The sequence below is a fragment of the Mycetomoellerius zeteki genome, unplaced genomic scaffold, assembly GCF_001594055.1.
Source record: "Mycetomoellerius zeteki isolate Tzet28-1 unplaced genomic scaffold, Tzet1.0 scaffold28, whole genome shotgun sequence".
Lineage (NCBI taxonomy): Eukaryota > Metazoa > Arthropoda > Insecta > Hymenoptera > Formicidae > Mycetomoellerius > Mycetomoellerius zeteki.
Window position 1 is genome coordinate 450401 of NW_017257260.1, and position 22380 is coordinate 472780.

Below are 22380 nucleotides of genomic sequence, written 5' to 3' on the forward strand. Positions count from 1 at the left end.
ATTTGTGGCGTTGTCAAAATACATGTTTCTAACTCTTCCTTTACGTGGACACAAATCTCTTCCACAAATCTCTTCAATGCTGCTATGAACGATTCAGTGGACAAATCCTCTACCAGTTCAATGTGAATTGCCTTTACGGCCATGCAGACGAAAACTACTGCGTAAGATTTATACTGCTTGCTGTTGCGACGAATGCGGTCTGCAATAATCCACTCCAGTATTCTGAAAAGATCGTGCTGAATTGACCCTGACCATCGGCAACTGTCCCATGAGTTGCCAGCTGGGCTTAGGAGTAGCCTTTCTGCACTGGACGCATTTGCGTAGAATTTCCTTGATTCGACTTCTAGCGAATATCGGCCAGAACTCTTCTCTTATAGAATTTAGCGTTGTCTGGACTCCTGCGTGAAGCAACTTCTCGTGGTAATGCAAGATTATCAATCTAGTGAAATAGTGGTGAAAGGGAAGTATTATAGGATGCTTAGCTTCTTCCGGCAGAGTTGCGTGTTTTAACCTTCCCCCTACTCTTAAAATCCCTTTATCGTCCAGGAACAGTAAAAGCGCTATCAGTCTTGAAGTTCTTTGTACTCTCTTGTCTGACCTTAACATTTTAATCTCGCTTATACACTCCTCGGATTGTACTAACCTGACTAGTGTTAGCCTTGCTTCTTTAATTTCTATCACGCTTATCGGACCTATCCACGGTTCTCTTTATCGCGCTTTGTAACGTGGATAAACCTTAAAACATATGCTATTACGCGCAATAATTTATACGAAGATGAAAATCTCTTAAATTCTATAATCGCTTCACCATTGGTAGCTGCTGCTATCTCCGTTTGTTTCCTTTGTTCAGGAATGTCCTTTAATAATTTCTCACCTCCACTGGGCCACAACTCACTATCTTGTTTCAACCATTGGGGTTCATGCCACCAGATCTCAGATTTCATTAATTGGTCTGGAGTTGTACCTCTCGAAGCTAAATCAGCAAGATTATCTTTCGATCCTACGTGTCTCCAAAGTGAGGAGTTATTGTGAATTTCACTAACTCGGTTCGCTACAAACATATGCCATTTCCTTGAGGAGGAACCTATCCACGCTAGCACGATACTGGAATCTGTCCAATAAAAACTTTGTTCTGTCTTAAACCTTAAATTAACTAGTATTCGCTTCATTAACTTCGCTAACAATGGTTAAACTCCACAAGTTTTGCATCAAAATCTTTGCTAGCGTTACTACAAGTCCTACTAGACCTAATGGATCGAACAGCTTACATATTTGCGATAACATGGCTCTCTTTGTTACACGTTAATCCTCCTCCTCATGAACTATCCTGTATTGGAATATATCTTTGTGGGGATTCCATAACACACCTAGTAGTCTTGACTCTCCTTCTTTATAAATGTCTACGGTATCATCTATAGTTTGTATATCATTACGAGCTGAAACTAAGTTGGTCTTCCATTTATGTAACCTAAACCCTCCCTTTCCTAATAACTCGGTCAGTTCCTTTTTTAGAGCTATGATTTCAAACTTTGTGTTATCCCCCACTAGTAGATATAGTCCATATAAAAATTACTACAAACTATCTCTGCTACTCTAGGATAATTTATTCTTTCGATTTCTGCTAATTTATGCAGACACTTAACAGCTAAGAATGATGCAGGCTTTGTACCATAGGTCACGCTAAGTAGTTTGAACTCTTGTATTTCATCCTTTGGCTCGTCTCGCCAAACGATACTTTGCAAGAGCGTTTGTTCCTCATCTATTAGTATTTGTATATACATTTTGCTTATATCTGCACATAGTACATACTTATAACGTCGGAATTGAACCATTAATGTAAATAAATCCGACTGTAGTGTAGGATCTTTGTATAGAGCGCCGTTTAATGACTTTCCCTTAGCGTATCTACTAGAAGCATCGAAAACCATCCTAGTCTTAACCGTGCTGCTACTTTCCTTTATCACCGCGTGGTGTGGAAGAAATACTTGAAACTTGTCGTTCTTGTTTGTTTCTACCTGCTTCATATGTCCTAATTGCTGATATTCCCTCATAAATGCAACATATTCGCTCTTAAGATCAGGCCTACGAATGAATTTTTGCTCTAACACTAAAAATCTCTTTAGAGCTTCCTTTGAGTTATCTAACAACAGCAATATCTCCCCTTTAACTGGCAATTTGACCACAAACCTACCTTCATTTTGTCGTCTATAACTAGATTCGAATAACTTCTCGCAATAATCAGTCAAAGTTGGCCAATTTTTGTCCAAAATTTTTCTGTACCATAATTTTTTTTGAGCAGTTTATTTTGTATGCATTTTAATCATGATAACACACGCGTATACAGAATATCCCATTTTAATATACCACCCCAAATAACTTTTTTATTTTTGATCTTAGAAGAAAATGTTTCAGATAAAAGTTGTATGGCTTTGAGGGTGACATAAGATCGTGTCATTAGTTTGACCTTGAAATACAACTTTTATACATCCTATATAGTTGCATGTATAGAGCAATTATGGTATGTTAGATGCAATATTTAGACTAAATGAAATTTAACCCTTCTTGTTAATAATTTTTTAATAAACGAGCTAACTTTTTGGTCTCTCAGGAAAGTACTCTTGACAACATGTATCAAAGTCAAGATCATCGGAGGTGCTTTCCCTAAAGTGAATAATTACCTTAACGAATCCTTTTTATATATGGGATTTTGATATAAACGTATTTACAATATCAGAAACTTAAATTCATGAAATTTGCTGAAAACAAAATTTCGAGATTATTGAAGAAATTATAATTAATTTTGCGATGATTAGAAGAGAAGAGAGATCATCAATCATGCAACCTTTGTTGAACCGAGCTCTTCGTTAATTTAATTGGTAGAATGGTTCGTTATCGCCACGTGATAATGGTTAGTTGGATCTAATCCGGTCGTGAATGATACTGAAGAATTGAAACGATAGATCTTTTTCTTCGTATTTAACTGGTACAGATTGAAATTATTGATCATGGATCACAAGCGATTAAATATTTCGACGAAAAGACCTACTTGTGTGAAGTCCAAACGGAACAGACGGTAAGTGCAATCGTTTCACATTTATTTGTCGTTTTAATGCTGAATTACGAAACTTGCGATTTATGTGACAATTAGGACTGTTATGATAAATATATTAACTTTTTCCCTCTTTTTCTAAGGTAAATGTTTACCTTTTAAAAATCTTTTATTTTCTTATTATTTCTAAATTTTATTGTCTATATTACAACTAGGAATACAACTAGAGATTTAGATGCAAGTAACAAAAGAATATTCTATACCAAAAAATTATATTTATTTGTATTATAACTTATATAACTTTAAAAAATAAGAACCATTATGAGTCAATTTTTAATATTACTTTAACTAATTTTTGTATTCTAACTTTTCTAAAATTTAATGTTTCGAAATATTCACTTTGGAAATTATGTCACTATAACGGTAACAATAATAAATGTATGCGACATGAATTAAGATAAGTGATATAGTTATAGAACGACAAACTTTATTATTTATATATTTTTAACAGGAGTTAATTTATATACTGAACATCATCAAGAAACTACAAATCTAAGATGTGTTTAAAATAAAAAATCAAGCCGTCACCAAGTAAAAATACGCAAAGCATCTAAAGATTATTTAAAATATTATTTTTATTCAAATTTTATAAAACGTCTATAACAAAAAAGTATGCGAATTTTAAAATATTTTAATATAAATTTATATATTTCCTTTTTTTATTCTTTGCCATTTTGAAGCGGCGTGTTATATTAACTGTGTACAAAAATTTTTCGCTTTAACAAACTCTTAAATAATATTGAAAAATTATAATATAATATTGAATTATAATAATTCAGAAAGAGAGAGAAGAATGCTTTTTAATATTTTTAAGATAGTTTTATTGTTTTAACTCTAAAAAAAAGTTACGATTTTTGTAGTCACAAAGAATATTGGATCTTTTGTAACAATGTACATGAAAAATAGCAACTTCTATTTAAACTTGGAAATAATAAGAAACGTTTCTCATTTTATAAATACACCGTATATACTGTATATTGTGCAATATTTTGGAACTTTTTTCGTGTTTTGTGACAACCTATTGTCAGTGATTCTGATATCTTTTTCCCGTAAATTACAAACCTGTAATTAAAAATGCTCCAACACACACACACACACATATCAGGTTTTTTTAGAAAAACCGGGTTAAAGTGTAAAAAAGAAAACGCGTCTTTAATCACTTTTTAAGTTATTTAAAAAAAAATGGGATATAAAAATTTTCGGGAATTGGCTTAAGGGAGCATAAGACTCTTTCGACTTCAAAAGGAATGCCTTATTTTTTATGATTTTTTTCTGGAAAAGATATATAAGACTATAAAGATCGAATTTTTTTGTAAATAAAGTACATAATTTTTACTACTAATCATAATTTTTTATTTTATGTTTCACTGAAAGGTATCTCCCTTCTTCCTAGGCCCCTTCTCTCATGCCTTGCACGGTATGCATTTCACGGTACCAGAAATATCTCCGACCTGGCTCATCTGAAACAAAAAATTCAAAAAGAATCTTAAAGTATATTAAAAATTGTAGTCCCTATGGGATGCTTTTTTCGATTTCTTTATTTTTTGTTTTCTTTTTCAGAAGGAAAGTATAAATTTTTGTCGAAAATCAATTCTTTAAGTTTGAAAGTCCGCCATTTTATTAAAAATCAAAAATTTAAAAGTCGCATCCAGGCGGTAGGGACTATAATTTTTAATGTATTTTAAGATTCTATTTAAATTTTTTGTTTCAGATGAACCAAGTTGAAGATATTTCTAAAATACTGCATGCCGTGCATGGCTTAGGAAGAAAGAAGGGGGGTATTTTTCAATGAAACATAAAATAAAAAATTGTGAGTAGTAGTAAAAAATATATACTTTCATTTACAAAAAAATTTGATCCTTTTATATATCGTAGCTTATATATAATATATCTTTTCCAAAGCCATACTTTTTGAAGCCAAAAGAGTTCTATGCTCTCTTAAACAGAAACTCGAACCTTAAGTTACAATCGTAAAATAAAGATAAATAAGTTACGTAACAGCATTTTTTGTTGGATAGATTTTTTAAATGCGCGCACTAACTACTACTAGCGTGTGCTTTTGCCGTTCGTTATCTCTCTATGTAGATTAATTCTTTGAAATGTTAATTATTATTATTTCTTTAAAATATCAATATAAATTTATAAAATATATCGTACGAAATTTGTTTTATTTTTCTTATCTGTAGATAAAAATATTTTCTATACACATTTTTCGATTTTAATAAGTTTTTAAATAAGTATATATAGATATATGTGTATTATATATAGATATAATGTGTATTTAACAATTTATGATATCTCTCTGGCCAACAAGTAGAAAATAATATTTTGACTGAACAAGTTTTGCATACATCAACACAATTTCAGCAGCCAATCATATCCTGATAACAAGATGCCAAGGCACCGATAAGAAGTACGCGACGTCAGTCAATCAGTCAAACGAGAATCGCGCAGTCGTTTTTATCTTTCTTCGTCATCAGTCTCGATCGTTTGTTTCGATTCTATAATTTCCGGATGATCATTAATAACTGCGATATTCTTTCAAGTTTTAATTACATAAATAGTAAATTATAAATACGAAATTAACACCAAATTAAAAATTTCATGTGCTACATGGTTTTACCATCAAATTTTTTTTATATACGATCTATATTTACAATAATTTCTTTAATCTACATTTTCTGAAAAGAAAGAATAGATGTAATTAAAAAACTATAATTTAAGAACTCTTCAATGACTATTAGTTACTATGTGCATTAATATTTGAGCCATCATTAACTTTCAGTCACTTTGTATATTGATATTTTAACCCACCTTGTATGCGTCTTATGTGACGATGATATGACTATACTCTACATCATATGACTATTACAGATCAGGTGACTACTAATTTTACAGGAAGAACAAAAGAAAAGTGCAAACAAAAAAAAGTGCAATTAAAAATATATGGATTTGTCATATATTATACAGTCATATATTATACATATCATATATTAATTGATCATTTGTCATTAATGTGATCTTCCTAAGTGTGAAATTTATACCAATATATACATATAGTGTATATATATATATATTATACAAGGTGTAACTGAAATAACGCCCACTAATCACATCAGTCCTATTCCTAATAAAAAAACAGACGAAAAGTCCTCATCATTTTGCAATTTTCGCAATATTTTTTTTAGTTACCCAATGAGCAGAATGTCTAAAATCGACGTATAAGACTGCTTTAAGATATCTTTAAGAGATTCTTTAAGAAAAGTCTTCAAAATATTTCACAAAGAACACGGAAAGATATCTCAAAATTGTCTCGTACATCGATTTTATCCATTTATTCGGCAATATTTAGAAATTAATATCTCGTTAACTATTGCGAAAATTGCAAAATGGTAGAGGACTTTTCGACTTAGTTTTTTATTAGGAATAGCACTGTATGATTAGTGGGCGTTATTTCAGTTACACCCTGTATACCATAAAGTATTGATATAATTATATAATATATACTATGAAGTATATTTCTATAATCATATCCTATTTTCAATTAGCAAGCATTATATCAGTTTCCCACTTTTCTTTATTATATTTTTCATAAATCTATTTCCAGCTTCAAAAATTGCAAATAACTAAAATATATTTTTGTAGAGAAATAATACTTTCATATATGACAAATTTTCAAAAAAATAAATTATCAGAAAACGTTTTCTCTGAGTGCTATAATTATTTTGAACATATATATATATTACATGATATTATATCATTACTTTGTTACTGATGATACTATATTATGACTATGTTGAAGAGTTATAGATTTGTCACAGGCAGAAACGGTCATCTATCTGTTCGTCGTGCGCGAGTGACGTAACCGACGTGAGTGATCATCTTTTCTGCGCGAGAATAGAAAGAACAAATAACGTTTTAGCGACCGATAAATGGTGCTCGATGATTAGTACATGCTATATACATATATAAGATCGTAGATGACTAGCCACTCGCCGCAGTTTATCCTACAGCGGTAAATATTCTACTACCATATTCATCTTTATCGATCAAAGCGCGCGTCATTTAATTGATCGAACTGTCTCAGAAATTTCATTATCAATGAGTATATTGCAAATTAGAATACTATTTAAAATTACAAACTTTATAGATGAAGTGAAGCATTACGATTGAATACGAAAATTGAAAATAACAAATAAATGTCTGGAAAGCTTATATTTCCGTGAAAAAAAACAAATTCAATAGAGGAATGGTGAAGATCTCATTTTCTATAGCGTATTCATAGATTGGAAAAAAAATATTAAAAAGAGAAATTTTAAAGATTTTTTAAAATCCGTACAATTTCATGGAAATCCACAAATGTTCATGAAACAGAAATTTGAAAGAGAAAAAAGCGCAAGAACTATATTGAAGATATATTCATCAACAACTCCGTATTTTTACGTTAAAAAACTAATATAAAGAGTTTTCAATTGAGGTAAAAATTTGTAATAATAATTGACAGTGAGAGAGAGAGAAAAATGGATCTCTACAAACTATCTTAAATATCTTTGCACAAAGAAGTTCAATGGAAGAAAATACGTAAAACAAATTTTAGACCATTAAAAAATTATAAATTAAGATTGATTGAAGAAGTAACAATCAAAAGTGAAGAATGGAACTTTTTAAAGAACAATTAATTTTGAATCTTTATAAGATAAATAAAAACATTTAATACAATAATATACAAATAGTTAATGTTGCTAAAGTTTTTATTCCAAATACAATCCTTAAACAAACTACATTTGTAGTTGTGTCGCTATTAAAGCGTTTATTATTGAGATTAGTATTGTACATTATAGTGAGTCATAAACGAGATGAATGGCAATGTGTTGAAAATGGGTGGCAAATCTCCATCACTAGATTGTGAGGAAGAACAAAAGCTGATATCACCAACAACGCCAACGACGCCGATGATTATGCAAATGACAAAGAACCCGTATTCTTCTTTAAAATATAGGTAAAGCAAAGATATTTAGATTTTTCCCTTATTTTATTTAAAAAGTACAAAAATTCCTTTATAATTTCATATTGTTAATATGAAACAAAATCAAAACATCTGTTAAAAATATTATGACCAATATTGGGTTGATATGCAATCACTCTAGGTCGCTTGCAATTTTCGCCATGAAAATATTACGTATAGAATGACAACACGTTTTAACGTTGCTTTTTAAATATTTCTGTATACAAGATTGGTATTTATGTATTTTAAAAACGAGAAATTGTAATATAAAATTTACAAATTGAAAAACTGTTGATACAAAAAACATTTTTTACAAATAATTAAAACAATGTACTTTTTTTTTAATTTCTTTTTCTCTCTCGAATGTGATATTCCAATCTGTCTATGAAAGTTAAAACATTCTGGTAAAAATATAAAATCCGGCAAAAAATTAGTACATTAAAATTATTATACGATACTATTTAACAATTTAAACTATTTTATATTGGAAATATTTGTAATATAGCAGCAATTGATTAGTAACAAAGATAATTATTATCATAATTATTTTCTTATAAGATTATATTCATATGTATATATCATATACATATAATCAATAGAAAAAAATAATAAGATCTAATGCCGACGCGAATTTAGAAACAAAATATACAAATTGTTCATTAATAAATAAATCTTTATAAATATCTATTATATCTAATCAATTTTTCAAAATAACCGAAAACTTGGAGATTTTAACATTGGTCTTTTTTATAATAGGCTAAAATGAATTTTATCATAATTATTCACATAAAAAGAAAATTATCAAAGAACAGAATTGTACACACGCAGTCAATTAATTTATTAATGAATATAATAAAATAGAAAAAGAATACTTTATCTTTTATAAAAGCTTTTATAAAAGGTGTAAACACAAATTAATTATATAATGTGTTGTGAATATAATACGTATATATATAATTATATAATATTGATATTTATTAAACTATAAATCCTTCCTTTCAAATACAAAAAAAATAATAAAATAAAGAATTGTGCTTATTTACAAAAAAATCTTAAAAGGAATCGAATTAAAAATATTCAAGCTAGTCTAAAATGAGGATAACATCTATGTGATAAAATATTCATAGTGCGTAGTTATATAATTATAATTATATTCATAATATGAACTTTATTATTCTTTTTTATCCAAATATTAATCCTTAATATACGATTTGTCCACTCGTATTCATTTGAACTTCTTTATTTAAAATTCTTTCTTCTGAAATTCTTTACAAGCAAAGGAGAGTCAGATATTAGTAAATTATACATGATTATATATATACAATATATATATATATAGTAAATCCTATACATACCTAATGTGTTCTTATGTAAGTAGGTATATACACGTACGTGTAATAATTTTTAATATATGTATATCTATTAAAATACAAATAGAAATTGCTGCAGGATATAGTAAATAAAGTTGCAAAATAAAACAAAATATTAAAAATTATTACATATATATATATGTACCTACTTATACAAGAACATATTAGGTGTATATAGGATTTATTAATATTACTTGTTCTTCATTAATATCATATATAATCTACTAATATCTAACTCTTTTGTTTATAAAGAATTTCAAATTTAGCAAAGTAACAGAAATGACTAATATTTGTCTATTTAACTGCGATTCTTATCAGCATCTCGTGATGCTTGATAAGAGACTTAGACGTCTATAACAGTATCTTAATGACAGATCTTAATGTTCGAGATCTCGCGGACATATCGCCCATAAAAATATTGGGAAAACAATGAAATTTCATCTCATAAACCGATTATTCCGGATTATACCAATAGATGTATACTTTATGAATTCAAGGAGAATAGTGTTTAGAATTGATAAAGGATTACAAAATACCCAATAAACACCAACTAACAGTTACATTTCCTAATATTAAAATTCTCACTCAACAGTGTAAATGCATGATAACCTATTTCATATACAGGGTGGACCAAATGAGTCTATAATGGGAAATATCTCGAAATAGAGGCATAATACAAAAAAATACTTCAGACAAAAGTTGCAGGGGGCAAAGGGGGACACGCAATGGTATCATTGACTTTGACCTTGAACTCGATTTCCAAGGTTATTTGAAGGTCATGATCATTTTTTTAAATGGAATTATATGAATTTTTTTACATAATATGATTCCTCTAATTATTCTGCATATAAAAGTATTAAGGTAGCGATATCAAAAAACCAATAGTTTACGAGATATTTTATATTTCATTGTGGCACATATTGACATAAAATATTAAATAATTCGTAAACTATTAATTTTTTGATAACCATACCTTAATACTTTTATGAACAGAATAATGAGATGAATCAATTAGTGGAAAGAAAACACATAGTTGCTTTAAAAAAATATGTATGCAAAATGGTGCATTTAGGCTGCGGCCTATACAATAGATGTCCTTGTTTATCCTGTAGGTTAAACAAAGACACCTATCGTGTAGGTCGCGGACTAAACGCACGGTGTAAACGTAGCCAATAATTCGGCTTAGGTTGGTGCAAACCCGATCGGGCACAAAATACCATTACTATTGTATTTAAAATTTTAGCACATTCATAAGAAAATCATTTTATGCAAGTACTACCTTAAACATCTGTTGGTTATATTTGGTCTATAACATATTTCTTGCCTTCGGGTTAGTCAAATTCCGATAGCGTTGTTGGGAGATGTAGGGGATTCGAAAGGGCGGGGGAGATAGGATTCGGTTATTCTTGAGTCATGGAAAATATTGTTAAATTTACGACTTCCTTAGTTATCGCACGTCGAGGGATCGTCGTCAGATAACAAAAAAACTACCCTTTAAAACGTCAAGAATTATTTTTTAGGCTTTCATGGGTATTTTCTTCAGAGGTGTCAAAGGATTTGCGGCCGATACTCACATTATCGGTTGCCATGATCCATCGCTGATGTCAACATTTCATTGGACCTTACCGTTCACTTTTTCAAGGCGAGGAGTACTTCTCGCTCCCCATACAGCATTGAAAGTTTTCAGAAATATTTCAGAAATATTTCAACTGAAAAGTGAAACATTTCATAAAAATTACGAAATATGCCTGCAACATTTCTGAGACAGCTCTGAAATAGCAAAATGTCCATGATTCTTGCACATAAAACCTTGTTGAAAGGTTGATAAAATGTCATAGCAGAAAGAATCTGCAATTTTTTTGAAATGTTACCAAGAGGTTTTAGCCACTTCTAGTATTACAAAAATGATATTTAAATATATACTTGATTGATACTTAAATAATATTTAAATTTATTATGTCGACATAAAAAATTTGGATATTGTTTCCACACCATATCATATTATTCATATACAAAAGTTTTTCGCAATTAAAGTAAAATAACTCATGATAATATCAAAATGACATTAAACTGAATCGTGATTGATAAAAAAATGACTTTTAGTAAACATTTTGGAGCCATTTTAACATCATGACGATTTTTTTGTTCTGTTGAAATATGTTTTTCAATTTATTGCATATAATAGGTCTTAGAAACATTTCTGTTAAAACATTTCATATGACATATTGCAGCATCCTTTCAGAATTGTTGCACATGAGACGTGAAAGGTTGAAACATTTCTGAAAGCTTTCCGCAATAATCGGTGCTGTATGGGTTAGATGAAGTGAACGACAAGGTTCATAAAATGTTGACGTTAACAATGAATCACGACACGACGATAATCCTTTGGCTGCTCTAAAAAAAATTAATAAGTATTTTAAAGCTTGAAACTTGTACTTTAACATGCTTTTGGCCAATTTTCAAACAATTTTTACAAATCTGCATCTCTAACAAAATCGGATTACATTGTTATATTCCTCAAAATTACATACATTCAACAGTCTCAATAAAAAATCTCTTCTCAAAAAGTTTAATATTTTTACAAAAAAAAACAGAGTTTTACAAAATGCTATCTTGAAAATTTTGTTACGATTTTTCTTGATCGAATTATGTGACTTTGAAGCTAAACCTGCATGTATTTCTTATAATCAACGTTAAAATTCGATGAAAAATCATAGCAAAGATTTAAAAAAACATTTTGAAATTAGATGTTTGTATATTAACATGTTTTTGATCGTTTTTAAATTTAATTCTGTTGGAGAGAAAAAGTTTTTGTGTTTTGCTGAATTTCAACGTTGATTATAAGAAATACAAGTTTAGTTTTAAAGATGTGATCATAATTCGCTCAAGAAAAATCGTAAGAAAATTGTTAAAAAAGCATTTTGTAGGTAAAACTCTGTTCTTTTTTTGTATAAAAATATATAAATTTTTTAAGAAAAAAATTTTTATGGAGCTACAGACTGTTGAATGTATGTAATTTTGAGGAATATAACAATGTGATCTTCGTTTTCACCGAATTTCGGTGATCTAAAAATTGTGCAATTTGAAGCATTTTAAAAGTGTTCCTTACTTTTGTTGAGTAGTGTATAATTCATAAATCAATATTAAATCGACAATAACAAGTCTGAGAGCTTTATTTTATTAAATCAGTAAATTAAATTGTCGAAAGAAATAATTTAATATTAAATTTAATATTAAAAAAATTTTGTAAATCGTTAGAAAATAATTTATTCCAATATATTTTAATGAAAAATATATATCTATATTTTAGGAGTCGATACCGGGCTGGACCAACGCGGAAGTTGCGTCGTCGCGCGGTCCTGAAAAATGGCGATTGCAATGTGTTACAATCACGCATTTCCCGACGATCATTGCGTTTTCTTCAAGACATCTTCACAACTTTAGTGGATATACAGTGGCGTTGGACGCTGCTATGTTTCATCTTAAGTTTTCTTTTATCTTGGCTGGGTTTTGCAGTGATTTGGTGGCTAATAGCCTTCACCCATGGTGACTTCGAAGAGCATCATTTACCGCCTTTTCAAGTGGAAAACAACTGGACACCATGCGTTTACAATATTTTCAGCTTCACTAGTTGTTTTCTCTTTAGTATCGAAACTCAGCATACTATTGGATATGGCAGCCGTTCTACTACCGAAGAATGCCCTGAAGCTATATTTATTATGTGCCTTCAGAGTATCGCTGGTGTCATGATCCAAGCTTTCATGGTAAGTATATGTTTAAAGAATGTTAAGCTCTTACATATAAAACATCGAATCGTAAAAAGTTAAATTTAATTAAAGAATTAATTGCAGGTGGGCATCGTATTTGCTAAAATGACCAGGCCAAAACAACGTACCCAGACTTTATTATTTTCGCGAAATGCTGTGATTTGTCAACGAGATGGTGAGCTTTGTCTCATGTTTCGAGTGGGTGATATGAGGAAAAGTCACATAATTGGCGCGAGTATACGCGCACAAATGATTCGCAATAAAATAACCAAAGAGGGTGAAATTCTGTTTCAACACCAGCATGAACTGGTGGTAGGTACTGATGGTGAAAATGGCGATCTATTTTTTATTTGGCCAGCCACCATCATTCATAGGATCAACGAATCTTCGCCCTTCTTCAATATGTCTGCCGAAGATATGTTAACTGAACGTTTCGAAATTGTTCTAATCTTAGAAGGTACTATCGAATCTACTGGACAAACTACTCAAGCTAGGTCTAGCTATCTTCCTCAAGAGATTCTATGGGGCCATCGTTTCGATCCCATTGTAAGCTACTCAAAGGAACGACAAGGTTATGAGGTAGACTATTCACTGTTCAATAGTACTACTCAGGTTGACACTCCATTGTGCTCTGGCAGGGAGCTTGCAGAATTTTATAAGGCGCAGGATGATCTTCGTCATGGAACTGGTACGCGATCATGTGATCGATTTCTTATATAAATTGTACAGATAATTTTCTAAATCCTTGGTTTATTAAATGAACCTGGAGCTTAATATCCAAAATAACAATTTATTCCAGTTTCTTTGAAAGCATTGATTTAAAAACACTTACCATTTCTTACAATTATAATTATTAAATTATTGCATATAAAATATTGCAAAATTAGTTTTATAAAAAATTTTATAAAGTTACTACTAGTTATAAAGTTCATATTATAACCAACCAAAATTATTCAAATGTAGAGAGGGCCAAATGATAGCAATATAAGAAAACGACGCGATAATTAGTGCGCTATTAACAATATATTACTAAATTACATTCAAATTAAAATATAAATTGTCATCTTTTCAATGATGTCCCTAAATGAAAAAAAACTATCATTTGTAGATCGCAGATAATGAAGATGGCTTGAAGTAAGTCGAAATGCAGGGCCGTATCTGGGTATAAAGTCGCTTGCGTGTAAGCTTAGTACTTGGCGCCTCCCCCCATGCTACATAAAAATAAAAAATGCTGTATATAATATGATAGAAATGTTTTATTCCAAAAAATATAATATACCTACTTGTAAGTCTTTTTTAGAATTTATATGAGCAGTCTTTAAAAATCAATAACAAACATATATCTATATATTGAACAAATATTATAAATTACATAATATTGCGACGAAGCGATTATCTGCTGTGTCGTTCTTGAATTCAGCCACTTTGCGAATCGCAGCTGTCTCACACGCACATGCTACTGCATTATGTAAAAGTGAGATCCCGCGGTAGAGAGTAGGGGATCTCACGTTCCATGAATTGGTAGCTCTTCTGAGAGCATTCACTTGAATTTAATTTGTGAAAAAATTTCTTTAATCACCGAACGTTTGCAATATGGATAATATTAATAAAACGCGCTCACGAGCATAAAAAATTTTTACTTGTGATTTTGGCGCCCTTATAAAAACGGCGCCTGCGTGTGATACACACATTGCTCACTCGGTAACTACGGCCCTGTCGAAACGCATAACAAACTCGACAGTTCGTATTAATTTGGACGTAATTTACTAACGCTAAAACACTACGCGTTTTTCTTAGCGCCGAGACACTACCGTGTCTCTGGATACGTTGCGTTAATAATGCTTTAATTTTTAATTAAAAACGCGTTGTTTTCTTGTATTGCTTTCATTTGTCCCCTCCCCCCTCTTCAAATAATTTCTGTTGATTATTGAATTTCAAGATCTCACTAATTTATTATTTGTGACTGTTCATATTATAAATCAAGAATTAGAACAGCGATATACAGATAGTGCAATATTTTATTAAAAATGAAATCTAGAGCTGATTTCTTGTAAGATAATAATATAGATCAAATTCTCCATTATCGTGATATAAGATACTCATAACAAAACAAATCCTACCCATACAGCACCGAAAGTTTTCAGAAATATCTCAAAAATATTTCAATTGAAAAATGAAATATTTCATAAAAATTGCGAAATATGTCTGCAACATTTCTGGGACAGCTCTGGAATAACAAAATGTCCGCGATTTTTTCACATGAAACCTTGTTGAAAGATTGATGAAATGTTACAGAAAGAATCTGCAATCTTTTTTAAATATTATCAAAAAGTTTTCAGCTATTTTTAGTACTTCAAAAATGATATTTAAATATATACTTGATTGATACTTAAATAATATTTAAATTTAGTATGTCGACATAAAAAATTTGGATATTGTTTAAGTATCAATTAAACATGTATTTAAATATCATTTCAGGAGTACTTAAAATTTAGTAAGAGTTTTATGATCTGTTTACAGATTACAAAACTGATTGAAATAAACTTAAAGTATTTCTCAAAAATGGTAATTATATCGCCAACTATTTTGATTAATTAATCACATTATATGTAAAAGCACATATACATAATCACTATTAGAAAAATAGAAAGTCTCTTACACCTGCAGTTTCCACACAAAATCATTATTTATATACAAAAGTTTCGAAATTAAAGCATAACAAGTCATTCATATAAAAAAATTTTTTGCGATTAAAATAGAACAACTTACGATAACATCAAAATGACATTAAACTGAACCATGATTGATCAAAAAATGACTTTTAGTAAATATCTTGGAGCCATTTTAACATCATGATGATTTTTTTGTTCTGTTTAAATATGTTTTTCAATTTATTGTATATAATAGATTTTAGAAACATTTCTGTTAAAACATTTCATATGACATATTGCAGAATACTTTCAGAATTGTTGCACATGAGATGTGAAAGGTTGAAACATTTCTGAAAATTTTTCGCAACAATCGGTGCTGTATGGGTATCTATAATACATTATTTATTTACATTATAATCAATGGTCGCATTCAGCAGACTCAACTGTTGCAGAGCGGATCCGTGAACACTCGCTGCTATTGGATGATCTAAAAGAATAAACAAATAGCAGGGAGCGCTCACGGATCCGCTCCATAACAGGTGAGTCTGCTGAACGCGACCAATACCTACCTATGTTACAATTAATCAGACATACTTAACAATCAATACATTTGTAAATCTAAGATAATTTTTTTATGTACATTCGATAATTGATTCTACGTTATTATACAATTTATAATGTTGTAAATGCATTGTTCGTTTACACTTATCTCTAGAATTCAATATCGAAGAATTTACTTTCTCATTATAATAACTGAATTTGTTTTTAGACTTTAACAGAGTTATCTATAATCAGATTTAAAATTTTATTTTGTTATACACAACACATGAACGCGCATATAGATCTTTTCGAATCTATTTATTGCTAATATTTGGTAGGAAGGAACTAATACAGTGGATGTAAAAAAAACTGCATTAGTATGTTATTACTTTCCTTATTCGAAAGCTTCTAAACTTCATAATTATTAAGGACTATTAATTGTGCTAATTATTAAGGCGATGCTGGAGTCGCCTGTATTATCGATAAAACTAACGTTTTCGATGTTTTCGTTCATGTCGAATTTCTTCGTAGTGGTTTCACAGAATAAAAATTTCTTTTCTACGATTAAAATGTACATGCTAATGTATTTGTCGCTGGTGTATTTTGTGTTCAAAAAGCTGAAAAAAATAAAACATTACAAATTTCTTTATCCATTTTTATCTTAGTATGGCGACCAACATTGAAGGTAAAATGGATAAAAAATATCTATAATTTTTTATTTTTTCCAGCTTTGAACACACTAGTCAAAAACACTAGTTTTATCGGTAATACAGGCGGCTCCAGTATCCCCTTAAAGGAATCCTAAAGTTTGTATTACCGATTAAATTGTAATTTTTGTATAATAATTACATCTTTTCCTGTTTTACAGATTCGAAAATCCTTTTCCTGAATTAAATATACGCAATATACGTGCTGTGAGATGGTGTTTATGCCGAGAACAACAAAAAATTTCGAAATTGAAATCATAAAAAAAATTTTTTGCCGTCCTCGACATAAACTCCACCTCACAGATACGTATTAATGCATATACTTTAATTCTAAAAAATTTTCGAATCTGTAAAAGAGGAAAAAATGTAATTGTTATACAAAAATTACGATTTAGTCGGTAATACAGGCGGCTTTAGAATCCCCTCAACTGGTATGTTAACACTTAGTACAGAATCCATAGACGTTGCTCAAGACTCGAGATGGTCTTAAGCTAGTGCTTGAACCAATCAGAGAGCCGTATTAGCATCTTAAGACATTACTTGAGATTAAGACCGGACTATGAATTCCGGCCTTAGTTTGAACCAGGTCTCTGGCATTCGATGGTTTCATGTGACACTCTTATTGTCCGAAATGCGCTGAGGACGCTGATAGTACTTAGGCCGGAATCCATAATAGGCAGAGAAACAAGCATTCAGACAGACAGATGTTGCAGACACTTTTGGTCACCTAGGGCCTTCCTAGTATGTATGTTCTAAGAAAGTAGCGCATTCCTTTGATCTGAGCTGAAATGCCAACAACCTTTCTATTGGCTATTTCGACTGCCATTTCGATTTAGTCGTCTGTAGTTCAATAAGCGCTTAGTATTATTGGTACAGGGTATGATTAGCAGATCCAACATGGAGGACCTATGCGCTACTTTGATATATAGAGCCTTAGGTTTTCTCTGCTGAACGCAGCCATTATTGTCTTTTCTAACTATCTGGTACTGGTTTTGTCACAGATGGAAGCCTAAAGAAAATCCCTAGCGAACCGAAGAGTGTCCCAATTGTGCTCAATATGCTCCCTCAAGCAGACAGCACAGGCTTCCTCATCCATCAAGATCGCTGTTCTCAGAAACCGTCCAAACTGCATATTGATATTCCATCTATCGACGATAGTCCTGGAGTGTAACTTATGTCGGCCAGAAAAAATTAAAATAAGGAACGAAAAAAAAAAAGAGAAATAGGAATAGATCACAAAAGAAGAGAATGATGAATGATAGAGACAACACACACACGCGCGCGCGCACATTCCTCATCATACAAAAATTTGGATAATCCTTTTTCTTGTTTCATAATGAAGAAATAAGTTGTGTTTTTATGTTATATGTTATATAACTAAAGAAGATTAATTACACATAAATAAATCAATTAAAATGAGAGAATTGTAATCCTTAAGGTGAAGTCCCATGGAGCCAGCATACAGCGTACCGGCGTACGGTGGAAAAGAATTAGGCCATCCATAGGGTTTACGATCGTTTTCGTTATACCAGCACAAACATATGCAGTCTACAATGAACAGTAGTAGTAGTAACCATGTTGGGAGTAAGCTGGTTTTCCAGCTAAGCCATTAATGGTTAGTCGACGAACGTTGATTCAACGTCGCTCGACGTCAAATCGATGTTAATTCAACGTCGATTGATGTTAATTCTATATTAATCGATCATTCACTTGTAGCTAGGGATGTAACAGAGCGTAGAGTAAGTCCGTAAGCGAAATGGTTGAAATCCATGATTGAACTGAGTGCATGAAGGGACATGTAAGTACAATTTAAAAGATGAACCACCAATCACCGTACTTGAAATCGTGTATTATGTGCACTTCGGCCATTTTGTCGCAACATTCTGAAATCAATTGCTTGTACTTACATGTCCTTTCGTACACTTTCATGCATTAAACTTCTAAAGCAAATAAATCCGTATTAAACTAAAGAATACATAAATTAAGCATTCATACATATTCTTTTGGTCATAAATAAACTAATTACAACTAAAAAATATTGACGTATTACATATTTGACGGCTTCATTTTCCCAAATAAAGCACGTAATACAAATGCATAAATTCGAAATGGCCGCGTTTTGCAACAAAATGGATGCGAGTTTGCGATACTTTATAGATCTAGTGACTTTAATACAAGAGCTCAGTGAGCGGTCGTGGTATTGGGTGCATCCAGAAGCGCAGAGCGCTCAGTGAGCTCTTGCATCTGATTGACATATTCCATTAGAGCTAAAAATGTAAACCAAACAGGTACAAGAGCTCACTGAGTTCTCAATGAGCGGTCGTGTTTCTGAATGCACCCACTGAATGCACCCATTGCGTGTCGTAATATTCAGTCAAATAATCTATTAGAGATCCAAAAGTCTTTCAATGAACGAATTAGGATACATGCTAATGCTCGTGAGCAGGGTTGGGCATATATTAAACATGGTTTGTATACGTATAATACTGTATATTATACGTATTATACATGTAAAAAACTACTCGTAGTTCTAAATTGCTCAACTCTGCTTGTGAGCGCGCATTCGAGAATGGACGATAAACTCTTCTTTTTCAATTTTTTTTTATCTGTGACCTTGAATTACCTTGAGTTTCTATAATTATTGTATTCGTCTTGGGGTGACTACACGCATAGACATAAGGGTAAAATCACACGGTGTGATTTCACCCTAAGAGGTTTGTTCGCGTCGCATGTTCCAATGGGTGCATTCAGTACTACAACCGCTCTCTGAGCGCTCAGTGAGATCTTGAATCTGTTTGGTCTATATTTTTAGTTCTAACGGAATATGCCAATCAGATGCAAGAGCCCATTGAGTGCTCTGTGAGCGGTTGTAGTACTGAATGCACCCAATATGTGTTCCAATATGCTCCTATATACCGTAACTGGAGTCCCATAAAGCGTATTTGCCGCGTATCGCGTAACCAATTAGTAATCAGTTAAGACCAAGTAAGACACGAAACCACAATAGCGGATCGCTTCTGATTGATTACGCGGTTATGTGATATGCGGCAAATACGCCTCATGGGACTCCAGCATTACTCACTCCAAGACGCTTGGTAAAATGAGAAGAGGTTTGGAGCTTGCATGTTGGAGCTTGCGACGCGAATAAACCTATAGTATAAAAAAATATGAATGTCGTCTCCACTTTAAGGCCTATTACACAATAGAGTCGCAATTCGTAAGCCGTAAGAAATTAAATAATCATAGTCGATTATTCTTCTCATACTTAACTGTGATTGATCAATTTCTTACGGCTTACGACTTGCAACTATTGTAGAACAGGCATAAATGAAATTACTACATTTTTAAACACCTACGTATGTCGTATAGTCATAAACATAGTTAGGGCTGCACAGACTAAAAGAAACAGGGAATAGAGAACGGAGAATAATGGTACGTTTCCACTGAGCGCGTCGTCCGTTCGCGTCACGAGTTAACCAATCAAAACATCTGATAAATCACGCAGAGTCGCGCATCAAATGATACAATAAAATGGGATGTTTTGATTAGTTGACTCGTGACGCGGACGAAGCGACGCGTGACGCGCTCAGTGAAAACGTACCATAAGAATTTCAACTTATCAGAAATCATGTATTGTGGAATACAGTTTCTGATAGGTTGAAATTCTTATTCTCTGTTCCCTGTTCTCTATTCCTTTTATTCTGCGCAGCGCCTAACTATGTCTATGACTATATAACACACGAAGGTGTTTAAAAATGGGTAGTAATTTCATTTATGCCTGTTCTACAATAGAGTCGCAAGTCGTAAGCCGTAAGAAATTGATCAATCACAGTTAAGTATGAGAAGAATAATCGACTATGATTGTTTAATTTCTTACGGCTTACAAATTGCGACTTTATTGTGTAACAGGCCTTAAAGTGGAGACAACATTCATATTTTTTTTAGTGTCTCCACCTAAAAAAACCGATGTAACCGTAAAGTACAGAAGCGGTCATTAAGTCCTGATCTACAATAGGTGTTTTAAGCCTTAAGCCGTAAGAAATTGACCAATTACAGTCGAATTCGAGGAGAATAATCGACTATGATTCGTCCATTTCTTATGGCTTAAAGCTTAAAACCCTATTGTACATCCGAGATAAACCCGAATCTACAATAGGGTTTTAAGCCTTAAGCCATAAGAAATGGACGAATCATAGTCGATTATTCTCCTCGAATTCGACTGTAATTGGTCAATTTCTTACGGCTTAAGACTTAAAACACCTATTGTAGATTCGGGGTAAAGGCCATCACACATACAAAAATCTGAAATTCACTAAATTTTCTATAGTATGCGTAATGTATACTGTATGAAACGCGTGCGCATTACAACTCAGCGGAAAGGTATTAATAACCGCTAGCGTACATCCCCTTCAAAATCGTTCCATTTTCATCTGAAATATTTTGTTGTATTATCAATAATTTCAGAGAAAATTGACTGGATTGATTAAAATGGGACACCCTGTATATGTGTATATATATTATATATAAACATAATATAAATTTCTTTGGTCTGACTTTGTTCTATATCTACTTATACATAAATTATATATTTCTGGAACATTCTTTTTAAAATAATCAGAGATTGTTGCAGTTACTGTAATCTAATGGATAGTTGAGGTTTGATATATACATAGCTGTTCTAAAGGAGAACTTTTCAATATAAATACAACAATATAAATACTAAAAATTCGAAGTATTATAAGTAAATATTACTTTAATCTTAAAATTTAAATTATATTTTTTTTAATCGAAATCTTTTTATATGTTACTAATAATGCATCTATGACAATTTTTGTCAGAAACTGGAACAATCTCATGACTATAACAATATGATTACGTTTTTGAATATATGTGATTCATTACGAAAAAAAGAAGTCTTATTTTTTAAAACACTTTTTAAAATGCTAGATCAAAATCGCAATTCAGTTTGAATATAGAATTGTGCTAATACAATGAAATTGATAATTCATATTAAATTGATTCAATATTAAGAGTGTCATGCTTTATCAATCATTGATCAGATATAAAATTACATTCCTTTCCATGTTTTAGGCCGATATTCATAGTCAGATCTTATTTCAAGACTGTCTTAAGTAATGTCTTAAGATGCTAATACAGCCCTGATTGGTTCGTGACATCTCAAAACTGAACTTAAGACGGTCTTGAATATAAGAACTGACTATGAATACCGG

At 31.4% G+C, this 22380-nt stretch overlaps 1 protein-coding gene across 4 annotated transcripts in view; it reads left to right on the forward strand.

The window, feature by feature from the left end:
* LOC108724187 (G protein-activated inward rectifier potassium channel 3) overlaps positions 1–18464 on the forward strand; it is a 30147-nt gene extending 11683 nt beyond the window's left edge. Inside the window, exons 1-5 of one of the 4 annotated variants that reach the window (XM_018450417.1) lie at positions 6981–7124; positions 7951–8108; positions 12795–13248; positions 13336–13939; positions 18151–18462. In XM_018450417.1, coding sequence (XP_018305919.1) covers positions 7966–8108; positions 12795–13248; positions 13336–13939; positions 18151–18320 — 1371 coding nt within the window. In that variant the 5' untranslated portion in view covers positions 6981–7124; positions 7951–7965 and the 3' untranslated portion in view covers positions 18321–18462. Of the gene's footprint in view, positions 1–6980; positions 7125–7362; positions 7587–7950; positions 8109–12794; positions 13249–13335; positions 13940–18150 lie in introns of those variants that run through there. The other 3 variants (XM_018450418.1, XM_018450415.1, XM_018450416.1) reach the window with 3 other exon arrangements.
* Positions 18465–22380: the final 3916 nt, after the last annotated feature.